Raw genomic sequence first — 13,099 nt, 5'->3', positions numbered from 1 at the left:
CACTTAACCTCTCTGGCCTCAGTTTCTCAACTGTAAACAAAGAATGGTGCCTACATCAAAACTAAGTGTGCAGGTTAAATGCCAATAATGTCCACAAAGCACTGAACCCCAGTGCCTGGCACACCGCTGGCACTTGACACATGGTAGCTATTATTAGAACCATAATGCCCAAGTCACCCGCTCCTACCTACCCTGAGAAGGGGGAGGGGCTGTGGTGACACTGCAAAGGCCCTTCGATGGAGAGGACGGGGGAGGGCGCAGCTGCTGGGGTGCAGCAGGCAGGTGGCCTCCTGTCAGCCCCTGGGGAGACTGCCCCAGCTGCACAGAGCTGCCTTGCCCAAAGTCACCATCTTCCTGGGCAGCCCACAGCCAACAGCTGATCCTCGAGGGAGTGTGAAGGCTGGGCCATGTCAGGCCAACTAGGATGACCCTAAAGGACTTTTCCAGATCCCAGGCTCCCTGTAGGGTCAGGCCCCAGCAGCTCAGCTCTCTTCTAGCCACTCCTGATTCCTTCTCCACTTTACACAGGTGGGGACCCCAAAAGCACCTTTTAATAAGCCCTTGTATGGTAAACTCTGTCTCAGTCAGCTTCCCAGGAAACCCAGTCTATGACAGGTGGCTTATTTGTGGGGTTTTTTTGTTTTTGTTTTTGTTTTGAGACAAGGTCTTGTTCTGTCACCCAGGTTGGAGTGCAGTGGCATGATCATGACTCACAGCAGCCTCACCCTCCTGGGCTCAAGCAATCTTCCCACCTCAACCTCCCAAGTAGCTGGGACTACAGGTGTGCACCACCATGCCTGGCTAATTTCTGTGTTTTTTGTAGAGATGGGGTCTCACTATGTTGCACAGGCTAGTCTTAAACTCCTGGGCTCAAACAATTCTCCTGCCTCAGTCTCTTGAGTCGCTGGGATTACAGGTGTGAGCCACCACACCCAGCTTGGGTCCTTTTTCCTTAGAAAGGGAGAAGAGGACCAGTGTGAGGAAGACAGGTGGATCACATGGAGAAGACAGTGGGGCACAACTAACAAAGGCACGGTGCCCTCTGCACCCCACCTCTGCAGTGTCAGCAGTGGTACTAAAACAGAAGCCACACTGCACTAGGTGGTATAGGCCAGGAGCAACGCCTAGAAGACCAAAAACCCAACGCCATGGACAGAGAGACACAAAGAGGCCACGGGGGCATGGCTGGAGGAGGAAGCAGGCCCAGCAGAACAGGGAAAGAGACACACCTCTGTAGGATCTTATTTTATTAAACCCACAAAGATCAGCCATGGAAAGTGCCAGGAGAGTTTCCGTGCCAAGTTAATCAGTAACTGGAAACTGGGCATCTTGAGACTCTAAGGGCTTACAGAGGTGGCAACAGGGATTCACAAGCTCTTCCCACAAAGTCAAATACCCAAAGGGGCACCTTTGACCTAGGAAGGGGACCAGGCTAACCCAAACATCTACTTTGCTTTGCTTTTGGCCTGAGTGGCATCGCCTGTCACGGGGACTTCTGTCACTCTGACTCTCACTGCCAAGTGCTCTGCACCATTAATCATTCTTCTATTTGGAAGTGGAATCTAACCATCATTTAACAAATGTAGCATGTTGGGTAGACAAAATCTTTCCAGTAATAGCAGATGTAGGGGAGGGAAAAGTATCTGCGGGGGTGAGCCCCTCAGCTGTCCAGCCTCCTCAGGCTACTGACAAGGGAGGAGCCGTCTGGAGGAGCACGCGGTCTGTTCAAGGTCCCCACACAGGGGCCAGGCAAAGACTGCCATTGCTCAGACCGAAAGACTTCCTCCTCTGCCCCAAGGGAGGTCGCGGAAGAGCAGATGGAAGCTCTGCCACCAAAGCAGGCATGGGGCAAACCCTCTCCTACACAGCTGGCAGCTGGGTCCTGGCATGAGCGCTGCAGGGAGCAACCAAGCCACACCTAAAGGACACAAACCACACAGCCCCACAGTCCCACTCCTGGGAGCTGATCTTGCAACTACGCCTGTCCCTTGTAGATGGGTACATTCCAAAGGCCCATCAGTGAGCGCTGCTTAAGTGACCTTAGGTGACCCGGGCACATCGCACAGCAGCCACGTATAGCCAGCTCAACACACGCTGACGTACAGCCATTGTGGAGACGCTGTGCAGTAGAACAGCACGCCACCACTGGGGCTGGCAGAAACACATATGCTCATTACACCCAGGACACTCGACCAGACAGGCTGGGAAAAGAGGCTCGGTTTTCACCGTGTGTGCTTGCTTATCTGTGAAGTTTATACAAAAAAGGAATAAAACACACGATTCCATTTCTAAATGAAATTCCAGAATAGGTAATGCCACAGAGACAGAACGCACATCGGTTGTTGCCAGGAGCTGGGGGAGATGGGGGGAAACAGGGAGCAATTGGGTTAGGGGTATGGGGTTTCCTTTTGGGTTGATGAAAACATTTTGGAACTAGACAGAGGTGTTCATTGTACAACACTGTGAATGTATTAATATTAAACAACACTGAATTGTTCACTTCAAAATGGTTAATTTACCTTATGCGAATTTCATCTCAATTAAAAATAAAAAATAAAAATAAATAAATAAAATAGGCTTCCAAATCTCTGCTTGGGAGACAGTTTGGCAATGCTGGTTAGACGCGTGAGCCCTGAGGCTGAACTAAACTGTCAAGCTCAAGCCCCAGCAGCACCCAATATGATCTGTGACACCGCCAGTAATTTAATCTCCCTGAGCTTCCATTTCCTCATCAGTAAAATGGGCATAATGGCAGAATCAGCTTCCGAGGATGCTGTGACCAATTTAATAGTCAGCACCAAGTGTTCAGTACAGTGTCCAGCACAGACCAGGCCTGCAGGGCCTCTGTGCTTGCTGTCTGCCCTGCCAAGAACACCATTTCCCTGGGAAAACACATGGTCCAGTCTCCTGCCTGCCTTTGCTCAAATGCATCTTCTTGGTGGGACATTCCCTGGTCACCCAATTTAAAACTGGAGATCTCTCTGCAACCCCCAGCCCCAGGGCTCCATTCCCTTTCTCTACCTTGATTCTCTCCCTAGTACTTGCTTATTTACTTCATTCGCTCCCTGCCTCCTTCTACTACATTGTCTGCTCCAGGGAGGCAGAGGTTCCTGTCTGTCCTGTTCACTATGTATCCCCAAGATCTGGAACAGAGCATGGCCTCAAGATAGGTGCTCAATAAATTTTAATATATGCTGAATGGATGAGTAGCATTAGCTAATACCGATGCTCTGATGCACGGCATAAACTTGCATCCCAAGATAAATAAAACTGCTGTTTGTGTTGTCCAATGAGCTTGACATTTATAACTAAACAAAAGTTTAAATTAAAAGACCCACAGTATTTCCAGCTAACTATTACTCCCAAACGTGGGAATGTGCTGAGGAGGAAAGAGTTCACAGTGAGATGGTGCCATGTGCTTTAAAAAATAAACCAGTAGGCCGGGCACAGTGGCTCACACCTGTAATCCCAGCACTTTGGGAGGCTGAGGCAAGAGGATCACTTGAGCCCAGGAGAACAGCCTGGGCAACCTAGAGAGGATGCCCCCACCTCCACGCCCCCTTCCTCCCCTGCTTCCTCCTAAGTAGTCCTAGCTACTCAGGAGGCTGAGGTAGGAAGATGCCTTGAGTCCAGGAGGTCTAGGCTGCACTGCACTCCAGCCTGGGCAACAAGGCAAGACCTTGTCTCAAAATAAATAAATAAATAAAAATAAAGTTTAAAAAAGCCGTAAACAGTTACCCTGACCTCAGCCTGCTGAGTATGGGGTGAGAACTGGCTCCCACGAGGTTCTCATGAGAAGCAAAACACAATGCTACCATAAGTTGCAAACATCCAGCAGCCCAGTGCCTCAGACCCGGGTCCCTCAAAGGACCTTGGGACACTTGTTCGTTCACGGAGAACAAGGGTAGGCTGACAGCAGTAAGCCAACTGTCTTCCTCTCCCAGGGCCTTCCCTGTCCCTGCCCTCCATTTGGCAGAGCTGCTACCCCAGCAGAACGCAGGCTATGGGGAACACGTGAGCTCAATTACTCAAAGTTAAAAAATGAAAAACCCCTCCGATTCTCTACGAATAGGCTGTCTTTCTAGTTAGCTCTCCTATGAGACAACTAATCATTACTCAACAGAAAGATACAGCTACCACTAAACCCTGTGCAAAGAAAATAAGTTGAAGCTAGCAGTCTCCAAGAGTTTGTGGTTTTAAAACAGAGAATAAAACAAAACTTGCAAGTTTGAGTAAAACCAGGAAGACACATTTTCCATCCTAGTTTGAGCCATGGCTGTGGTGCTACCTGGCTGTTGGCTGTTACCTGGGTGTGGGCTGGGTTAGGAGGCTCACGGTGCATGCAGCAGGGCTCAAATCTCACCACACAGCAGGGTCACAGCTTGCTGGGTCCCATCCCACAGTTTCTGATTCAGTAGGTCTGGGGTGGGGCCCAAGAATTTCCATTTCTAATCAGTTTCCAGGCAAAGGGATGCTCCTGATCCAGGGACTACACTTAACGACTGCTCTGGCCAGGCGCTGAGGCTTACGCCTGTAATCCCAGCACTTTGGAAGGCCGAGGTGGGCGGATCACGAGGTCAGGAGATTGAGAACATCCTGTCTAGCGCAGTGAAACCCCGTCTCTACTAAAATAAATAAATACAAAAAATTAGCCAGGTATGGTGACACGTGCCTGCAGTCCCAGCTACTCAAGAGGCTGAGGCAGGAGAATTGCTTGAACCCAGGAGGTGGAGATTGCAGTGAGTCAAGATTGCGCCACTGCACTCTAGCCTGGGCTACAGAACGAGACTCCATCTCAAAAAAAAACAAAAAACAAACAAATAAAACCACTGCTCTACAAGTCTTTCATGGTAGTGTTTGACCTGCCTCAACTGCACACAAGTACCCACCTACACACAGACACACATACATGGCAGTCAAGAGCACCTGCCTCAAATCACTGGTCCCTCCAACAGCCAGAACAAGCAGATCTGCCAACTACAGACTGAATGCTCAGGGGTACCTTCCCCCTAAGATAGCTGGTCTCATTCAAGTCCTGCATGAGCCTGTCACTGCAAGAGGCTCTAAAGTCACACCCAAAACCCTTGAAATCCAAAGTCACAGCATTTCTCTTTTCTGAGAGCAGTCACGAGCAATCCCACCCTGCTGCACCCTTCACACATGGGTAACCCCAGCTGCAAGGTCCGCTTTCTGCCCCAGGATGCTTTCAAGTTTCTGAATCAGAAAAAGCAGCTGAAAGAGGAAGCCCAAAACAAAAAACAGAAAAATAAAAAAACAGGCCACTCAAGGAGAGGTAGCTACAGCCTATAGCATCCCTGGTAGGCAGCATGTTCCCCAACCTCAAGAACCCTATCACCCCACCATAGGCAACTCCACCAGCCTCTCACTCACCAAAGTAATCGGCCTTCGGGTGAGCATCCATCTCTCGCTCCAGACGTTGGGTGAGGGCTTCTAATTTCAACTCAGCTGCAGAGGGTCTCAGCTCAGGACCTGGGACCAGGGGCTGGCAGGGCAGCCTCACCCTAGGGGAGCTCGGGCTCTCCAGGAGCACAGGTCCCAGGCTACCATCAGAAGACCAGCCCAGGGTACCCTCTTTACAAGACAACTCAGGCAGGGTGGACATCACTGGATGGACAAGACTGGTGGGGCTGAGCTTGGGACCAGTGCCAAGGTCTGTGCAGCCAGGCTTCAGCCCCAGCCCAGGGACCGCACCCGGCTGTGAACTGTCCAGGCCAGTTGGCGAGGATGACGGGGCAGAACTGGAAAGGTAAGATTTGGGCCCATCCTGGAACCAAGGTTGGGGGGCCACATTGGGTTTGGACATCACACCTGAAACCTCACCCCCCAGCCCCGAGTTTGATCTTGGAAGACCTCCTTGCCTGGGGCAGCTCAGGGCCAGGGGTGCTGACACAGAAGGGGTCCTGGGCTGAGCAGGCCCCAGAGCTGGTGCTCCGTTCTCCAAGTTTGGGGAAGGCAGGCCAGGGCTCACCCGCTGGGAGGAGGCAGTGGACCAAAGGCCTGTTGGCTTCTCGCTGCTGCGGCCACCAATGCCACTCTCCTGACCACCCAGGCTACCCTCAGAAGATCTGCTGGAGCTCAGGGAGAGCTGTCGCTGGTTTAGGGGATGGTCCCCGCAGGGTTTGGGCAGTAGTGGGTCACTCCCCAGGGAGCTAGGCCACCCACTCCCTACACTCAGGCCGATGCTAGGGGACACTCCTGGTTTGTCACCCCACTTTGGGCTTGCCAAGGAGAGGTTGTCGTAATAGTCTCCGTGAGTGAGGCAGGATGGATCCTCGCAGGGGCCTGGCTGGTGCAAAGCAGACATCTCAGAAGTCGCCGGGCTCTCCCTGGAACCACAGTCCTGGCTGCCATGCCTTGTGCCATGCAGGTATGGCCTGGATCTCTGCTCCTGCGGTGGGTACAGGGGCTGCCCAGCAGCGAAGGTGGTGACTGCCCCAGGCGGCCCTGTCGAGGCAGCAAGAGGAGGCTTGGCAGCACCATCCACAGTCAGCTTGCTGCCCACACCAGCTTCCCGACGGGTTTGTGGGCCCAGGCGGCCCCCTCCATTGACAGGGCCTCTGCTCCCCCTGGGCAGGGTCTCCTCCTGCAGCAGCTGCTGCTGCTGCTGCTGGAGGTGGATTTTGGCCATCTTGGTGGCGAACACCCTGCGAGTTTCCTCAAACTCGGGGTTGTTGCCTGCACCCTTGTCCACTCGGAAGAGCCCATCCTTGGAGGCCTCATACATGTTCAGGTCCTCGATGAATTTACTGGCCTCCAGGCCCAGGTCGTCATACTTATCCATGCTGCAGACAGGTGTCCCAGCCTAGCCCAGGTGCCGTGTGTGTGTGTGTTGAGGGCAGCGGGGAGATGCTGGCGAAGGGTCGGGGCTCAAGTCCGACCCAGTACAGGTAAAGACTTCCACCTGCCTAGCGTGAAGGGCATGACCCCAGGACTTAGGGGTCCAGCCGAAGTTGAGACCTCAGCGACAGCTGGACCAAGTTGGCTTCCAACTCCCTTTCCCCCGGAGACCTCCTTGTTGGGGTAGCTGATGGCACTTCGCTGTCCCGGGCCTGCTCAGCGGAGTTCTTTTCTCCTCTTCAAATTATAAAAGGAAAAAGAAAACAGCAAAAAAGTAAAATCACATCCTCCTTAGGCAACCAAACGCGGAAACCCACAGCAAGGCAGCAGCCGACTGGGCCGGGTGAAGCTGAATCGGCCAGGAGGGCGCCGAGGCCGCGAGTCGGGCCGGAGCAAAGGCGCAGAGGCTGAGGCGCAGGTACGTCCCGGGCGCTGGGTCCTCCGCTGCTTCCCCGGAGCTGCGATCCCGGCCGGCGCCTGGCGGGAGCGCCGTCCGGGACGCACGGGCGGCCGATCAGCGGCAGGAAGTTCACGGCAGCTGGGGCTGGCGGCCCATTGTCCGATGGCGGCGGCGGATCGGCGCGCGCGGGCCGGAGGGCGGCGGGACGCGGAAGTGAGTGCGCCAGGAGCAGTCCCTGCTGCTCGCTAGCCGGCTCTGCACGTCCCGAGCCCGCGCGGGGGCGGAGGGGGCGGCCGAGGGGCGGGGACGGCGCGCGGGCGGGCGCCCAGGGGCAGGCCTGCACACGGCAGCGTGGCTGGGCCTCCCGCCCCTAGTCCTGGCTGGAGAACCCCGAGGGGTGCCCCGCAAGTCCGTCCCACGCTCTAGCACTGGGACTGCACGGGAGTTCGCCGCCGCCACTGCCGCCCCCTGCGAGTCCTGGACCGAATTGGGTGCTCCGACCTCCCTTCCAGTCTCGGGTCCTCAGCCCGGCCCCGCCCCTGGCAGCGCTGGGCGGGGTCCTCCGCTCGGAGACTGGCGGCCTGGGTAGCCTGCATGGGCCCAACACTGGCGCTGGGAGTTTACGAGGAGTTTGGGGGATGCCATTCCTCGCTCCACTGCCTCAGTTTCCCCGGTGGAAAGCCAGCCTTGTGTGCCTTTCGAGGCCGCCACTGTCCAGGCTTTGCCCGCCGCCCGGCTTGCCCGAGGTGCACTATTGGAGAGGCGCACGGGCATGTCACCCTGGCTGGCCCACCGTCCTCTTTGACAGATCGAGAGACTGAGGCAGAGAGGGGGAAATGCCCAGGATGTCAACGTAACCAGCAAAGCGTAGATGGGAGCCCGGGTCCTCTGAAAGAGCGGAAAAGAAGAAAGTCTCGTTGTGCCCGCGCGCATTTCACGTCCTCAGTGCAGCAGTAAAAGTACGTGCCCTAGTAGGCTCGTTATTCATAGAGGGACCCATCTGCAAGTGGATCCGCGCGGCTCCAGGGACACCAGGCCTGACACCTTGGCGCCCCCGCATGGCCCGGAACTCCCTATACCACTCCCTATACCAGTTCCCAGGCGATCCTGGAGAGGTTTCATTTCCCACACTACAGCCATCGTGATCCTAAGGCAAATACTAGACCAGACACTTCTCTGCCTAAATCCTCAGCGCTTACCCCAAACTTAAATTGAAATCGGCCCCTTGCTGCAGCCTTCCGGGCCTGATCTGGGGATCTTCCCTCCCTCCCTGCACTCTAGCTGCAGGAGCTTCCTGGTGTCTGCCCAGAGCTTGCCCCTAAACTGAGTGGCTCATCTTTCCCATCCCTGCTGAAGTCACCTCCTCTTAGAGGCCTTCTTGGAGTGGTTCCTGTTGTTCTTTTTCAGCACCCTCTTTACTTCCTGCTCAGTTCTGGTAACTATTTATAATTATTTATTTGTTGGTTAACGTGCGTTTTTTTGTTTGGTTGGGGGTTAGGTTTCCCACTCATTAGACCATATCTGTATGCCAAGTGCCTGGTATATATTAATAGTAGTACCTAATGGTCAAATAAGTGAATTAGTGAACCCCTATCTGCCAGAGTTGTCACAGAGAACAAATAAGACAATATATATGAATGTGCTTTATATTCTGTAAACCAGGGGTCCCCAACCCCTGGGTTACTATCCAGTACTGGTCTGTGGCCTGTTAGGAACTGAGTCGCACAGCAGGAGGTGGGAGGAGGCAAGCCAGCAAAACTGTATCTGTATTTACAGCCACTCCCCATCACTGGCATTACCGCCTGAGCTTCGCATCCTGAGGACTGCTGCGGTAAGCCCAAAGTGTGGTTAATAGACTCCATATCACCAGGGAGCTTGTTGAAAATGCAGAATCTTAGGCCCCACTGCCAACCTACTGAATCAGAATCTGCATTTTAACATTTCTGGGCGGTTTGTTTGTACAATAAAGTTTGAGAAGCACTGCTATAAAGCACTATACTAAAATGAAGTATTTTTATTAACAAAATTTTTTTGGTTTTTTATTTACAAGTAATACATGTTTCTATAACAATTTTGAACAATACAGACATATATAAAGTTTTAAAAGTTGCCCACCATCCCCTTTCTCAGAGGTAATCATAATTAAACACCCCTTAGGTACTGGGTAATACTTATTAATTACAAACTGGATTTAGGCTGGAGACCAGCCTGTCTAACAAAGCAAGACTCATCTCTACAAAAATTTTTAAAAATTAGCCAGGTGTTGTGGTGCACACCTGTAGTCCTAGCTGCTGGGGAGATTGGGGTGGGAGGATCACTTAAGTCCAGGAATTCAAGGCTGCAGTGAGCTGTGATTGCGCCACTGCTCTCCAGCCTGGATGACAGCGTGAGACGATAAAACAACTGGATTTACTCATAAACCAAGTGATTTGCTTATGAAATTTCTAGAACAGTAGTTCTCAAAGTGTGGTCCTGAAGCCAACAACATTAGCATCTCCTGGAACTGGTCTAGACTAGTGCTCCCAAACTTGAACATGCACCAGAGTTCCTTGGGGAGCTTCTTAAAACACCAATTGCTGGACCCTACCCCCAGAGTTTCTGATTCTGCAGGTCTCAGATGGGGACTAAGAATGAGTGTCTCTAACAAGTTCCCAGGTAACGCCACTGATGCTGCTGGTTCAGGGACCACACTTTGAGAAACACAAGTCTAGGGTCCTGATTCCATGCTTCCCTAGGCACTGTGTGGCAGTGGCCCTTGATATACATAGGGGTGCATTTTCTTTTGGAGTGGAAGACTGGCTCACTTTGCCTGACCTCCAAATATGGCGGCTGTAGCTGACAAAGTGCTAGGAATATGTGGCCATCCCTGTGCAAAGTCCAGTAAGCTCAGAGCCAGCTTTCTGGGTTTTCAGTTTGGATAGTTGGGACCCTGGTGCAGGAGCCACAGACACCAACCAGGGCTCTCATATTTGTTTTCTCTTTTCATCCTGTCTTGGCGATGGCAGCAGTGGTCCATCTGGAACAGCCATTGCCATGACGCTGGCTGCAATGGCGAGTTGTGACCAGGACTGCATGCTCCACGGAGCTGGTAGGAGTTAGGAACAGGCAGGAGCCCCACTCCCTTCTGAGTTGGTGGGGCAGGAGCCCTCCCTTCCCAGGCACAGCTGCAGCCACCCAGCTGTGGCTGCAGACGTGGGCATCCCTGTGTTCCCAGGGACCTAGAAAGCCATCCTACCCCCACAGGCTCAGAAGTGCCTGCTCCTCCTGCCTGGCCTCTCCTGGTGTCCACTCTGATTTTGGAGCAAAGTTGAAGCTGAGCCCAGGCACTGTCGCAACCCAGTTGGGGGTGCATGCACTCAGGGCAGCAATGACATGCCAGTCCCCTGCTGCCTCGGCCCCCTTCAGACTTTGGGTGCCGATGAGCATGGGAGCTCCCTCCCAGGGTGGGGCTGAGGGCAGCTCGACGCGTACCTGCAGGCACCCCTCAGCATGAACAACCTGGGTGCCATGGGTGCCATGGACAGCAGGTCGATGGCAGCAGGAGGCAATCAGGCTCCTGGGTCAAATGGGATGGGTCCCCGGTGAAGCCCACCTTCAAGCCAGGGACAGCCTGAAGCCCACGGGCTGGGCTATCAGTCCTGTGGACTGGAGTGAGAACTAATGATTCTTTTTCTGGGCTTGCCTATGGCTGCCCATGGACCAATCAGCACACACTTCCTCCCTTCTGAAGTCTGTAAAAAAAACAGACTCCGCCAGACTCAGGCAGACAATGGGATGACCTGCCTGCAGATAGGAGCTGCCCCCTCTGGGTCTCTCTGCTGAGGGCTGCAGAGATGTCAGGGTGACCTGCCTGTGGAAGGCAGCTACTCAGTGTGGGTCTCCTCTCCACTGAGAGCTGGACACTCATCAGGACAACCTGCCTGCGGAAAGGACATACCCACTGAGCACTGTTCTGCCACTCAGTGAAGCTCCTTTCTGCCTTGCTAACCCTCCAGTTGTCTGCATACCTCATTCTTCATGGACGCGGGACAAGAACTTGGAGCCCGCTGGGCAAATGGTGGCACTAAAAGATCTGTAACACAAACAGGACTGAAACACACCCCTTGCTTGCCACGTTGTGGGCACCAAGAATGAGAGAAGAGAGACGGAGAGAACAGAGAAGAAAGGAGAGAAGAGAGAAGGAGAGAAGAGCTGCAGCCCTTTGGGGAGCCCAGACCTAGGAGCGCCCCAGTTCAGGGCTATGATACCCTCTTTGGGGCTCTGTGGTTCCCGGTGTCTCCAAACTTCCAGGTGTCACCGCATTCCCCAACGCCAGAAGTGGAAGTTGCTTGTGGTACGCCTGGTCCAGCCACAGCCTCGCTGGGAGCTGTGCCTGTGCTGGCACCTGGAGCTGCCTGTCCTGCCACAGCTGGCGTGCCTGGCTGTGTGCAGTGGCCAGACTCCATGCTTGCTTGCTCACACACCTCTCACTGCTCCATGGCTGGCTTACCCTTGGCAGGCATTGGATCCAGGCCAGTAGCACGAACTGAGCGCAGCCTGTCAGGCTAAGTGGGAGAAACAAGCCCAGTGGGCCTGAGCAAAACTCAGGCAAAGGCACCATTGGCCCCATTGGCCACAGAGGTTTCTGGCTAGAAAAACAACAACCCAAGTATCCTGTGACATTGGCACCTATGTGAGCCCACAATACTTGATGCCCTCCTGCCTCCCTGTATCTTGGCTTAGCTGAAGTGCTCAGCATTCCAGAAGCTTGTAGACATTATTCTCCACCCCAACTGCCATTCTAGAACAGTTGCACCATCTCCATCAACTAAACACAAACCTAAATCCACAATCCATGTATTTAAACTGGCCTGTCCTCTCTCAGTCAATGGAGCACCTTACACCGTTACAAAATAGCTTATAAAGATGGCATCCCAGCCGGGCACAGTGGCTCCCTCTTGTAATCCCAGCACTTGTGAGGCCAAGGAGGGAGGAATGCTTGAGGCCAGGAGTTTGAGACCAGCCTGGGCAACAAGCATAGTGAGATCCCATCTCTACCAAAAAATAATTTTTAAAAAATTAGCCAGGCATGGTAGCACATGCCTATAGTATCGCACCAATGTCCTCCAGTCTGGATGAAAGAACAAGACCCTGTCTCAAAAAAAAAAAAAAAGATGGTATCCCATGGCCATCAAACTGAATAATATACCACTGTGAAAGAGTACTTAGAAATGGCCAGGAAACAAGGCCGGGCACGATGGCTCACGCCTGTAGTCCCAGCACTTTGGAAGGTCGAGGCGATCAAGACATTCCTGATCACGAGGTCAGGAGATCAAGACCATCCTGGCTAACACAGTGAAACCCCGTCTTTACTAAAACTACGAAAAATTAGCTGGGCGTGGTGGTGGGCGCCTGTAGTCCCAGCTACTTGGGAGGCTGAGGCAGGAAAATGTCATGAACCTGGGAGGTGGAGCTTGCAGTGAGCCAAGATCACGTCGCTGCACTCCAGCCTGGGTGACGGAGTGAGACTGTGTCTCAAAAAAAAAAAAAAAAATGGCCAGGAGACTACTGATGTTTTATTGCTGCTGTTTAATACTTAAGAGGCAGAGGTCTTTCAAATTCTGTGCATGGCATTTACAATCCCAGTGGTGGTTATTTAATATAGGCTGTTTTCGTCTGTTTCATGTGTGCTTGGAAACAACTTTAATATCTCAAAAGAAGGTGTTTATATTTGCATAACAGTTGTTTAAGAAGCAAAATACTGAAGTGCTAAAAAATTTTATCAGTGGGTAGGCAGAGTGTAAATGTTTTTGTTTAAGTGTTTACCAATAATGTTTTATTTTCTTTTCTTGAATGAAAACA

The 13,099-nt window shown here is 52.9% G+C and overlaps 1 protein-coding gene and 1 long non-coding RNA gene across 4 annotated transcripts in view; one reads left to right on the top strand and one right to left on the bottom strand.

Annotated features, from left to right (window-relative positions):
• The window catches only part of LIMD1 (LIM domains containing 1), a 93,620-nt gene extending 86,462 nt beyond the window's left edge, over positions 1–7,158 (bottom strand). Inside the window, exon 1 of the mRNA XM_033212321.1 lies at positions 5,392–7,158. Coding sequence (XP_033068212.1) covers positions 5,392–6,802 — 1,411 coding nt within the window. The 5' untranslated portion in view covers positions 6,803–7,158. The remainder of the gene's footprint in view (positions 1–5,391) is intronic.
• On the top strand, positions 5,427–12,410 carry LOC117084021. 3 transcript variants are annotated; one of them, XR_004437290.1, is made up of 3 exons: positions 5,632–5,767; positions 7,154–8,217; positions 8,540–12,410. It is a non-coding gene; the product is annotated as an uncharacterized LOC117084021 (long non-coding RNA). The 3 variants fall into 3 exon arrangements; XR_004437289.1 differs by having other exon boundaries at positions 7,154–8,693; positions 9,035–12,410; XR_004437288.1 differs by having other exon boundaries at positions 5,427–5,767; positions 7,154–12,410.
• Positions 12,411–13,099: the final 689 nt, after the last annotated feature.

This window comes from Trachypithecus francoisi, unplaced genomic scaffold, assembly GCF_009764315.1.
Source record: "Trachypithecus francoisi isolate TF-2019V2 unplaced genomic scaffold, Tfra_2.0 Lachesis_group0, whole genome shotgun sequence".
NCBI lineage: Eukaryota > Metazoa > Chordata > Mammalia > Primates > Cercopithecidae > Trachypithecus > Trachypithecus francoisi.
Note: the sequence above shows the minus strand (reverse complement) of the source record. Positions and strands in the feature narration are given on the sequence as shown.